At 43.8% G+C, this 13,351-nt stretch overlaps 1 protein-coding gene across 3 annotated transcripts in view; it reads left to right on the top strand.

Moving 5' to 3' along the window:
• NPHP4 (nephrocystin 4) overlaps nucleotides 1–13,351 on the top strand; it is a 486,557-nt gene that overhangs the window by 55,738 nt on the left and 417,468 nt on the right. For all 3 annotated transcript variants that reach the window (XM_068240494.1, XM_068240492.1, XM_068240493.1), the window contains one exon: nucleotides 8,562–8,717. In XM_068240494.1, coding sequence (XP_068096595.1) covers nucleotides 8,562–8,717 — 156 coding nt within the window. The remainder of the gene's footprint in view (nucleotides 1–8,561; nucleotides 8,718–13,351) is intronic.

The following is a 13,351-nucleotide window of genomic DNA, read 5'->3' as shown; positions in this document are numbered from 1 at the left end:
ATTAAAATAGATAGGTAATATAATCTCTTACCCACCCTGTTTTTAAAAGAACAGGCAAATGTTTGTGATTTCATGGGGGCAGCCATCTTTTTGGTGGAAAGGAGGTGACAGGGAGCATGAGACACAGTTCCAACTGTCCTGTGTCCTGATCACCCCTCCCAGCTGTGTGCTCTAGGCAACGTGAACAACAACATTAGAAATCCCATCATGCTTTGCAAAGCATCAGTGGAAAAATGCCCGGGCAGATTTCTTTGATGGGCTGGAGCTTAGCTTCTGTACAGCTAAAAATGAGGCTTGGGTATGTAAAACAAAGTTCTGATGCTGTTAAACTGTTAAAGAAACATTGCTCTCCTGTGTCCCTGGGTACGGTTGTCCCCAGTACAGCGCTGCCTTAGATCGCAGCGCTGTGCAGCCTAATTAGACGCCGGTTTTGCCGTCTAACAGTCTCCGAGCGGCGATTGCCGCTGATCTCCTACTAGCCCCATAGAAGGCCGTTCACGCCAATCGGCTTGGAACTATCCTGGGGCTGAAGCCGTCGGCTAGTAGGTAAAGTGTACCTGAGACCAGACTTATTGCATGATTTATACTTACCTGGAGCTTCCTGCAGCCCCATGAGGACCGTGGACTTCATCACCGTCCTCCTCGGCAGCTTTGTTCTCCCACTCTGAGCTCTGTTAGTTTGGCCAGACATGGCCAGTTGTGCTCTTCTGCACACATTTGCCCATGCATGAGCCCCCGTCATACTCCCATGGCTGAGAGCAATCTGCCTCTGTGCAGTAGTACTGTGCAGGCGCAGAAAGCTCCTGAGTGGGCCTTGCATGTGCATACAGCGCAATTGGCCAAACTAACAAAGCTCAGACCGATGATGCCCATGGGGCTGGAAAAAGCCACAGGTAAGTATAAATCATGCAGTTAGTCTGGTCTCAGTTTTCCTTTAACATATGGCTGGGCCTTTGTATTGTAATACAGAATTAGAAATGCTCAATTAAATCTATAAAAGTATTCTATGAAACTATTATTTAAGTATTATATATTGATTATGTTGAGACTAATGCAAATTTTTGCTTACAGTAACCCCCCCTCCTCCCCCCAATCCCTGTATGTCATTTCCTGCGACTGAGGCTGCAGCCTCACCTAACCTCACCTTATGGTCGGGTCAGCCCTGTATGTAGCTACTAATGATTGGGGATCCTATAACAGGGTTTGGGCGGGGAGTGCTCAGATCACAAAAATAGTCTGATTTTTGTAATATTTTGTAGCTTATCCGAACGTTTCATCACTGTTTGTAAGGAATATAAAAGCCTAGCAGCATCTAGTGAAAATCTATTCTGCGTTCCCACAGAGTCTAAGTAGGTCAACAATTTAATTATGAGAGAAAGCCGCCATTTCATTTATGTAAGTGAAAACAGAAAAGAAGACGATGAGGTTGAGTTTTAAGCCTATTGATTTATTAGCGAGCATTGTGCTTGGTGATGTCAGCGACTTTGCAGCTGTCTGGCAGAATATTAGCTGGGCAGCCCAGCTTGCCCTTGGACTTTGCTAGTTCAGCTGTGTCTCTTGGTGTTTTTAGAATCAAGGATCTTCTGCTTTGTCTCCTATGTGGCATTTACGCAGATAATGCACCTGCATTCATACCCAGCTCCCATGCCCTCCCTAACCTTTCTTTATTCCATTACCACAAGCAGTAATTTGAGACTCTGTGATTCATTTTTCTTGCTGATAAGCAGGAGATTGTTTTTCTAGGTATAACATTACATTGTATCAAAAGGGGCTCCTTTGTAGATCGGTGAATGTGTACTCAAGGGCAGTGCTTGTTTTTATATTTGTAAAATCTTGTTGAATAGCTGATATAAAAAAAAAATCACTCTTTAAATTCCCTGGTCAGAAATTCATTCAGCAGGCCTACAGGGTTTCAGGCTGTGATTTTTTCGGACGGCTCTATCTAGTGCAGAGGTTCCCAACCCATGTGTCACAACATGGCAGCCTAGGGTATGTGACGCAGCTCTGCCCCACCCTCCGATATTCATTTCTTGCAGGAGTCTTGATTGAAGTTAGTGAGGAGGAGGAACGGAGGGAGAAACTGACCACAGACTGGATTGTGAGTAAAGGAAGTCTACACCCTTTACATAGAAAGAAAGGGTGTGGCTTCCTCTGGTGGACATTTTAGCAGCATGCCAGCAGCAGCAGTTAGCATTGTGCCAGCAAAAGGCAGTAATTACCATTGTGCCAGCAGCAGCTATGATTGTAGCAGCAGCAGTTACCAGCTAGTTACCAGTTACGAGTTAGCAGTTACCATCAGTTACCAGTTACAGCAGCAAGCACTGTGCCAGCAACAGTAACAGCCACTGATCAGCAGCCATCACTGTACCTGTAACAGTAACAGCCTCTGATTAGCATAGAAAGCATTAACACCTCTTGACAGTTTTAAATCCAAAACTAGATCATGGCTCATTTATATAGAAATGGAGTTAAACTTGAGTTTGTCAACAGTTAGGCCAGGGTCATGGAATGCGGAAATGTACATGTGAACAACTTTTATGTTAAATATAGGATCCACTTACACTGGTACATTTTCCAGTGGGTCCATTGGATCGATACCAGTAAAAGGGGCTCAAAGTTCCAACCTGCTTGATTTCCTGAGCAAGTCATGTGGTGCAGATGCCAATGGAAACAATGAAAGCCTATGAGAACTGACAGTGTCCATTCTCACTAGTCTATTTGCCATATATATTCCTGCACTTTCTTCTGTTCTTCTGTCCCCTTCTATAGAAAAAAATGGGATTGGGATGCACTAGAGCCAATATGCTTACTGACCCCTTAGGGTAGCCACCCTCTGTCACAAAATTTCACAAGACAGAAAAGACTTACAGAGAGTGTCTTCAAAACAGTATCAAAATTTATTATAACATCTTATACAACCCTCATCACTATACCCTTATCCCCCCTTAAAAACACGGCCGTGTTTCTACTGGTCAGCTGACATCACCCCTTTCACCCACAGCACTCATTCACTACTTGTTTAAACAGGGATGACTTTTCACTAAATCATATAGGGTTTGCACATCACCTATAGTCCTCCAATGTAGCTCAATTTCAGGTGCTGATTGATAGTATCACAATGCTTGGTTGTAAAAAGTCCCCAATTTCAGCATACAGAGCAGAGGAACTTAAAGAATTTGATATGGCCGTTTTAAAGTTCAGAGGTGGTTTACTTGGTATCCTTTGCATGCAGGTATTAGTACTGGGACAGTCATTGCACCAGCCATCCGGCTTAGTTGACACTTGATATTCAGGTTGCACAACCTTGTAACTTCAATTGTGCCCAATAATACCACAAGCACTAAGTTCCACTGGTAAACCAGTATTCCTGGAGCCAAGCATGCACACAGCTATTTCAAGTGGCATCATACTACCACAACTCCAAGAGACAGGCTAAGTCCATTGCCACATAAACAACATGCCATGCAAAGCGGACATACGGATGCAGATAAACAGCACTGCCCAGCGGGCTCTCACCACCGCTGTTTAGACCGTCTCCGTCAGCCTTGTTGTCCTGCCTGCGATCACAGTTCCAAGTTCCACTGCATTTCCCTTCTCTGTGTTGGGGCACTTCACTGCAGCAACTCCTGATGATGTTCCGGCATGCGCCGTTGTACGGAGCTCCGGTCAGCTGATCGTGACGGCCGTGTCACGTGACTAGTTTCGTTTGGTTCTCTCTAAGCTTTCTCAAACGTGAGTCAGGGTTGGCTGTTGCCTCCTTCAATATATAGTCACGTGTCTAGTGCTTCTCCAATTAAAAAATATAGACCTAATCTACCTAGTAACAGATGATGCAGTATTGGACCTATCACTGCCTCTTTCACTACAGCTCAACTTTTTAACTATTTAAAATCAAATATCATCATAGCTAATCGTAGTAGGGCATCAGAGGGTCTTTTATCTTAATTAACATGCATCATATCTTATTATACACATGACTTTTACATACTCCGGGGACCCAGTGGATGTACGGCCGATTACTCAGACATTAGAGCCCTCCTATGGGACTTTTTGCCGGTCTCGGCTAAGGGTGTACATGCCGCAAACCTGACTATAAATACGCCTAAGGCTTGCATGCAAGTAACTCTTCCCCCCCCCCCCCACATAGACCGATCGACCCCCAATCAGTATTTTGAAATTAACAATGCATCACACATCTTCACAAAGTGCCCGGGTCCCCACTGCAACGTGAGGGCTGCCCAGCTTTTTGATATCACACCGCAGCAGCCTCCACCTCACAGGGGCCACCCACCGCACCCCGCATTATCTTGGTAAAAAGGGGACCAGGGACAGATCTGTATTCAATCCCCTAGGTACAAGTGTGTGCAGTCTGAAAATCCACTTAATTTCCATTTGTTTTAGTGACCTCTCATAGTCACCCCCTCTTGGAGATAATTTAATTTTATAAAAACCCTTGAATCTGATTTTATCAGGATCACTAGCATGAAATTTAAAAAAATGTTCCCCTAGGGGCGATCCAATGGTTGCATTCCTGACATTACTAACATGTTCCTGAATACGAGACTTTAAAATTCGTGTCGTCTCCCCCACATATTTTAGTCCACACGGACATGTGATCATGTAGAGGACAAACTTGCTATTGCAATTAATAAGCGATCGTACATTATATTCATGTCTTGATTCTGCATCGGAGAAGGTGTCACTTCTCTCAGCCAAAAGGCATACACTGCAGCCAGAACAGGAATACATCCCATTGGGGCGTCTCGACTCACCCAACCACATGGTTGTGGCTGGCACCGTTTTGGGCTGGTAGTCAGAACGCACCAAAAGGTCACGCAAATTTGGAGCCCTCCTGGCCGTCATCTTGGGATAATCTCCCACCAGGCGAGCTATTTTTGGGTCAAGCTGGAGTATATGCCAGTGTCGAGATAGTATACCCCCCAATTGATTCCAATGGGTACCAAACCTGGTAATAAGTCTGATGGAGTCATCCTTTTTCTTAGACGGATTCTTATCTTTCCGCTTAATTAGTGACTCTCTTACTGCAGACTCAGCTCGCAGTTTGGCCTCATGTAGTACTTCATCATCGTATCCTCTTTGGCGAAATCTTGCTGTCATAGCCTCAGCTTCACCGATAAAATCACTTTCCCTTGAGCAATTCTTGCGAATACGCAGAAACTGACCCAAAGGGATACCCCGGATCTGAGTCTGGGGATGGAAGCTCGAGGCATGCAGCAACATGTTGCCAGCTGTTGGTTTCCTGAAAGTACAGGTAGAGATTCCTTCGTCATCTTTCCTGATCAGAAGATCCAGGAAACTAATTTCCTTACTGTCTACTACATGAGTAAGTGAGATATTCCGATCATTCATGTTCAAGTGGTCAAGAAAAACCGCTAGATCGCCTCTTGTGCCTCGCCAGACCAGGACGACGTCATCTATAAAACGAATCCAACAGGCGGCGTGTGCCCCAAATGCCACATTGCTATACTCCTCGCTCCGCTCCCAGAAGCCGAGGTGCAGACAGGCATATGCTGGAGCACACGCCGCCCCCATCGACGTCCCCCTGATCTGGCGATAAAAGTTACCACCAAATCTAAAACAGTTTCTGGTTAAAACTATCTCAAGTAGTTCCAATATGAATTGTTTCCTTTCATTGTGACTTCAGTAAGAAAAAATTCAATTGCCGCAATACCAACATGGTGCGGTATGGACGTGTATAGGGCCTCGACATCGATACCTACAAGCATATCATTGGGTAACACCTGAAAACCATCCAAAAGGGTTAACACCTCACCCGTATCCCTTGCAAAGGAACAACTTTTATGTTAAATATAGGATCCACTTACACTGATACATTTTCCAGTGGGTCCATTGTATCAATACCAGTAAAAGGGGCTTAAAGTTCCAACCTGCTTGATTTCCTGAGCAAGGCATGTGGTGCAGATGCCAATGGAAACAATGAAAGCCTATGAGAACTGACAGTGTCCATTCTCACTAGTCTATTTGCCATATATATTCCTGCACTTTCTTCTGTTCTTCTGTCACCTTCTGCCTTCTTCTCTCACCTTAATATTCTGCTTTCTTCCATCACCTCCATCTTCTGCCTTCCTCTGTCACTTTCTGCCTTCTGTCACCATCAACTTCTGCCTTCTCTGGTTGCCTTCTTCTTTCTTGTGTCACCCTCTCTGTATCTTCTGGACAATCACCACTATACCAATGGGAGCTGAGGCATAAACCACCCTGGCTCCCCATTGGATTTAAACAGACTAGTGGGAGTCCGACTCCTACCTCTTTGGGGAGGATTTTTATTGGTTCACCACTCCATGTCTCCTGAGTGGCAAACCAATGAAAATCCTCCCTAAGGGAGGAAGGATTCCCATTGGTCTGCCTCAATCCAATTAGGATCCCCTGAAGTTGATTATTTTTTACCTGGGCCCCCATTGGTACTGAGGTGCTTACCATCTGTGGCAGCAGCGACAGTAGTGGACCCGGGCAGAGTGCACATTGGTGCATAGTATAAGCAAGGCAATAAACACTGCAACAAGCACAGTGTATACATACAGAATACCCTGTGAATGTACCATTGTGCATTCAGGATAGCGTGGACATCAAAATGGTCATCCTTCACATGAAACAATAAAAATGTTAAACTTAAAGAGAGTCTGAAGCCATTGTAAAATCTTCTTTTTACCTTCTATTTATGTTAAGCAGTATCAGTAGACCTGAAACGCCGCATTCCCGCTGCAAAAACAGGGTTTTAGATCCCCCAAATCCCGGGACAAACATCCACGACTTTCAAAGTCATTGATTTTGCTGCCCAGGGAGGCAGAGCTTTGCCATGTAGCTCTGCCTCTACTGAAGTCAATCTGTGCGCGGATCTCCGCCTCTCCCCATCCCTCTCTGTGAAGGTAGACTGAGAGGGGCGGGGAGAGGCAGCGATCGGTGCAGATTGACTACAGTAGAGGCAGAGCTACAGCGCTAAGCTCTGCCTCTTACAGGAAGCGCTGCCCACAATTTGCCCTGGGGATTTGGGGGGGGGGGTATAAACCCCTCGTTCTGCCACCTGAATGCAGTGTTTCAGGTTTACTGATACTGCTCAACATAAATAGAAGGTAAAAAAAAGAATTTATTTTGGCTTTAGAGTCTCTTTAAGTTTCTAGCTTTTAAACACAAAATTAGAATGTTGGATTCTAGGAAACTCCTGTATAGGAGTAGGACTGTAAGTACCATTGTTTATCTCATCAGCTTATTTTCAGTTCAGCTTTCCTCTCAAGTACAGGTGGAATGTGAGTATTGGAAATGAAGGCCAGTCCATGTATACTATGAAGTAGGGGGCAGGAAGTAGGATGTAAACTGGGAAATGGAAAGTGAGACATTAAAAGTAATGACTGAAGTAATGCTACTAGTGTTAATATCGCAAAATGCAAAAGCATACAGTACAGGCAGCGAGCATACTAATAGGCCTGATGGTGTTTTTTTATGTATTCCAAACTTCCAAAACTTCCTTTGATTCTAACAGGAAACCTGAGAACACATGGGAATGGTCATTAGGCTTAGTCATGACCATTCCTACTGCCTATATAGCAAGCACCTTTTTGCATACAGTTAAAATAATACAACCAGCTTATAATTATGAGCACACATGTTACTGCTATTTATCTATTAGAGTGGTCACATATGCCATTCAGCCATCTTGATTGTTAATCACTATAAAGGCCCATCCATTTAATGTGTGATCGGCAATGTAATTTAATGCTGGCCCTTTTCCGTGCCTAACAAGGCGCTCAGAGCTTGACAAAGTTGTTTGTCAAGCTCTTGTTGTTTTGGCGCCTGCATTGACCTGAGGTAGCGGCTATAGGCCATAAAACGTATTATCGTAATGCGCATTTTGTTTTTGGAATAAAGAAATCAAACGTTAATCATTGCTTTTTCATTTGTTTTGTAACCAGTCGCTAATGGTAACATGAGCATAGATTATTGATAAACAGAGGTGGTCAGTGAGATACTGATAAATCTGGTTTGCATGCAGATTTCATACAAATTGTATGCAGTTTGGAATCAGACAGTTTATATGCTCTTGCTGACAGTTCTATTGGCCCAATTCCAAGTTGCGTACAAGCTGAATTACTAGCATCTCGCTGACCATCTCTAGTGATAATTCACATATCTGGTTTGCAAAGCTGAAATATTTATTGTCTAAATAGTATGCCTCCTGTTACTGATATGGAGGAGACTATCAGCAGCACAGATAATGCTTTTATTGTCTTATTAAGGATTGAATGCGGAGACTGGAGGAGAGTAGGGACTGTGTGCAATGACATTGGGTAGATGGTATAGTAACATTTCATCCTAAAATAAATGGACTTGCATCTAGAAAATGGTTGGTTGCAAAAAATGGTTTCAACATAAAAGTTTTATTTATCAAGTTCATGAACCCAAAATATCACTAAGCTGACCTTATTATAACAAAAGTGCAAGTGACAGGTTCAATGTACTTATTACATCTAGCATGAAAGTAGGAGGGCTTGGATCTATATCATTATTATTCTTTTTCTTTATAGGGGGCTTCAGATGTTGGTACTGACAATCAATATCAGGTCCGATTGTCATTATTTGATTTCACTTACCACCATTTCTTTGGAAGGACCTGGAGAAGTTCAGCAAAACCATTAAAAACTCTGACAGGTCAACAGACTTCAAAAGTGTTCTTCAATGAGGTAAGAGAAATCTGTAACTGTCAATATTGTCATTAGAATGAGAGAAAACTGGGGAATGGGAGAAGCTATGGCTGCATTTGGGCAGGCTGAGCATGTGTCAAGGCTACAGTGTACAGTAAGAGTACAGATGAGAAAGAGCAAACACAGGGAGATCAGAATATGCTGACTAAACAGTGAAGACCAGCAGTACCTTGATGAGTCATCACTCTGCCCTGTCGTCCTACCAGGAAGGTCACCATCAAAGTCTGACAGCACTTTGTTGCTCCATCTCCATCCCTAGTCTAGGAGCTACTGTTTTGGTGGTTAAAGGAGACTTATTTTGATAGTTAGTTTCAGGACTGGTCATTGAGATGCTCATAATTCCAAGTTGCTGCAAATTATATATACATATATGCAATTTGCAACTGGGCTAGTCAAATACAGCAGCATTTCATTGGTGCAATTTGCATAAAATCTCCATGAACTTGGAATTGTTGGCATCTTTTTGAAAACCTTTAGCTAGTTATAATACATGATAGTCTGTGTGTGCTTAAAAAAACAACCCCCCCAAAAGAACGGTGTATAGCTCCATCCTCTATTGCCAGTAGATAATGCAGGGTAAAAACACTCCACTAAAGTCATACAGCATTTCAGTGTGGTGGATATTCTGCTGTCTGATATTAACACAATGCTGCAGATGGATAGTCTCAGAAAATACAAATCAACCAGTATTACTGATTGGGCTCAATAATCATTAAGTTGATCTATATTTCTCCTGGTAAGACGATGATTTGGGCGCCACCATAGGCCATAATATAAATGATGGCTATAGTGGTGCTCAGTGACTGTTATACTCACCAGTCCAGGGGTCCAGCGAAGGCCTCTTAAGACTCCGTTCTGGCAGGCCTCTGGGAACGGCATAGACGCCGTCCTCATCCTGCGATAGCCCGCAATTCCGCAAGTTAGTTGTAGCGGGGTGGGGCTACAGCACTGGTATTTAAACCCTGGCCACTCATCGCTGTCTGGTTCTTCTTCAGGCACGGGCATGGCCATACTGCGCCTGAGTAAGTATGGCCGCGCACAAAGCTGGGACTAGGTCCTCCAGCACCCAAGGCTGAGACACTAAAGTGCGCCCCCCCATCCCTCCCACCTCAGCCGCCACACACTGATTGCTATTAGACTAAGGCCTGGTGCACACCAGAGGAATTTTTCTGAGCGTTTTGAGTTTTTAAATCTGCTGCTAATGTTATCCTATGTGTCTGTGCACACTGGAGCAATGAGGTTTTGTAAAAAACCCATAGCATTACATTGGGAAGAGCTTTTGAAACCTCTAAAAGCTCTTCCCAATGTAATGCCATGGGGTTTTTTACAAAACCTCATTGCTCCAGTGTGCACAGACACATAGGATAACATTAGCAGCAGATTTAAAAACTCAAAACGCTCAGAAAAACTCCTCTGGTGTGCACCAGGCCTAAGAGGCGCCCCAGGGCCCCCAACTCCCCCAACACCTTACTCTCTAGTTATCTGGCTTGCAGTCACTGCCATGTATCCCCTTTTCTTATTTCTCTCTGATTCAAACACAATAGGGGAATGAAAGCTGAGTGAGTTGTGCGCCCCCTCCTACAATGCGCCCTGAGGCTGGAGCCTCTCTTGCCTCTGCCTCGGCCCGGCCCTGCACAGTAAACTGGAGCTGCTCGTGCATGAGTTGCTCTGTGCTACTGCACAGGGGCAGTCGAGGGCGGGGCAGCATGGCTTTTTCCCTGTTTTTTTTTTTTTTTTTTAATTTAGTCTTGTTAAGCATTATATCCTAAGTGGAATCACCGCAATCCCGCCGCAAAACAAGTGTTTTTTAATAGAGAAAAAGCCCAGCAGAGTTACTGGGCTCGTATGGCTTTAATTCCTTGAAGAGGCAGAGCTTTGAGCTGTATCTCTGCCTCCTCCGCAGTCAATCTCTGCCGATCGCCGCCTCTCCCCGCCCCTCTCAGTCTTCTTTCACTGAGAGGGGCGGAGAGGAGGCAGAGATCCACGGAGATTGATTGCGGAGAGGCAGAGCTACAGCGCAAAGCTCTGCCTCTCCAGGGCAGCACAATCTGCGCCCTGCAAAGTCGTGGAACGTTGTAGGTTTTTTTTCTCTATTAAAAAAACACTTGTTTTGTGGCTGGATTGTAGTGATTCCACTTAGGATATAATGCTTAACAAAATTAAATAAAAAAACAGGGAAAAAATAAGACTTCAGAGTCTCTTTAACTTACTTCTTTCTTGGTATGTAGCCCTGCCCTTCCAGTAATGTCACAGCCTAGGCTGTTTCTCTTCCCAGAGCATTCTGGGAGACCAGGTATTATTTCTACTGTCTTTGGAACAAAAAGTAAACAAACATTCCACAGCGATGCACCTGCCAGCATCCAAAGATGTTACTACTTGTTTCCTCACCTGATTTACATTCAGAATTTTAACACATTTTACAATGGGCAAACACTGGCTAAATCATTTATAAAGTAATATTGTAAAAATGAGCAATTTTGTTCATTACTATATTATCAGTACAGTTCTTCTGTAAGATAAAGTGTAGTATCTTGTACCAGGGGTTGTGCAAAATAAATATGTATTCCCCCGTGTAGAAATACGTGAGTCTATCCCATTTACTTGCCAGGTGGCCTAACAGCATGTGGGCCAGATTTATTAAAGCATTACCGACAGTTTTTTCTTCTAAAACTGTTCTAACCAGCAGAGGAACTGTTCTGCATGATAGTAAGAAACTTCTCAAATCCTTCGTAATAGTGGCAGTTTAGCTTGGATTTCTAGAGCTGCACTACAGTTAAGATAACTGCAAATCCATCCCTAAACTGCTGCAGATAAAGAAGTGCTTCATAGCTGTTCTCCAGATAGTGCAGCAGTGCAGGCTAGATGTGATTTGTGAAGGGCTCCTCCCCCCTCATTCAGAGCCTGCTGACAGCAGATGTGTTGGTTACCTCAGCAACAGTAATTTCCCGCACACACTGCACTGCCTGAGAGACCTTCCTAACTCCTATTCCTGAAAGTTAAAGAAGGAATCTGTACTATTTAGTGATTTCTTAGGATGTCTAAGACCATTCTGCACGGATTTCTAAACACCTACTAATATTTTGTCTCAGAGACTCTTGATAAATGTCCCCCTGAGTGTTGTACACAATGTGGTTTTAGATAGTTAAGGGGCCCATACACTCAGCCGATTTTCTGGCCGACCGATCGATGCCGATTGATCGATCAATTGATCGTTTGCAAATCGGTTGGCCGATCGATGGCCGATTTCGATGGATTTCCATCGAACTGGCAGGGTGGAAAATTTAGGTCGATCTGATGAGATTGCTTATCAGTTTGCATTGGCCTTAATGGAAATCTGATGGCAAAAAAATGCCATCAGATCGAATTTCAATAGATTTCACACTGAAATCTATTGGAATTCTATTCTGGTAAAAAATGTTCTAAAAACGCATCAGATAGATCATCAGATGCATTCAGGGCCGGCCTTAGGTTTCACAGCGCCCTGAGCGAAATCTGATTTTTGTGCCCCCCCTTCATCTGCTTCGTGCATGCCCACACACTTACGCATGCACGCGCACACGCACACACACAGGCCCATATGCAATTCAACTTCTCTCCTGAGTTAACTCCTAGGACAGTGATTCCCAACCTTTCTGAAGTCATGACACATCATGCCAAATGCTCAGATCTTTGTGACGCATCACATATGTATAATAGAAAAAAAAATATTAATAACCACAAAATGGATGGAAAGAGTGCATTATCCTGAATAAACTTAAAAGATGAAGGCTGAAACCTTTCAGGAATATTAATAAAAATAATCAGTGGGACAGTTAGCCCCCCCAATTTGGAATGATCGCACAGCACCGACAATTAGCACCACACGTTATTGCCCCAGCGCCCCCCCCCCAAAAAAAAAACGCCATCAGACTCAGTATAGATAGGTAGCCAGGTATAGGTGCCCCCAGTATAGGATCTCACGTGTAAGATTCCCGCAATATAGGTAGCCAAGCATAAGTTCCTCCAGTATAGAAAGTCAATTGTAGGTCTCCCACCATAGGTAGCCAGGCTTAGGTGCCTCCAGTATAGGTAGCTAGGTGTTGGTTCCTTCAGTATAGGTAGCCAGGAGTAGATGCACTCCCTCAGTATAGGTAGCCAGGAGTAGATGCACTCCCTCAGTATAGGTAGCCAGCTATAGGTGCCCCCAATATAGGAAGTCAGGTGTAGGTGCTCTCAGTATAGTTGTCAGGTGTAGGTGCTCTCAGCTATACAGGGAGTGCAGAATTATTAGGCAAATTAGTATTTTGACCACATCATCCTCTATATGCATGTTGTCTTACTCCAAGCTGTATAGGCTCGAAAGCCTACTACCAATTAAGCATATTAGGTGATGTGCATCTCTGTAATGAGAAGGGGTGTGGTCTAATGACATCAACACCCTATATCAGGTGTGCATAATCATTAGGCAACTTCCTTTCCTTTGGCAAAATGGGTCAAAAGAAGGACTTGACAGGCTCAGAAAAGTCAAAAATAGTGAGATATCTTGCAAAGGGATGCAGCACTCTTAAAAATGCAAAGCTTCTGAAGCGTGATCATCGAACAATCAAGCGCTTCATTCAAAATAGTCAACAGGG

Source organism: Hyperolius riggenbachi, chromosome 6 (genome assembly GCF_040937935.1).
Source record: "Hyperolius riggenbachi isolate aHypRig1 chromosome 6, aHypRig1.pri, whole genome shotgun sequence".
Lineage (NCBI taxonomy): Eukaryota > Metazoa > Chordata > Amphibia > Anura > Hyperoliidae > Hyperolius > Hyperolius riggenbachi.
This window is presented reverse-complemented; position numbering and strand designations above follow the sequence as displayed.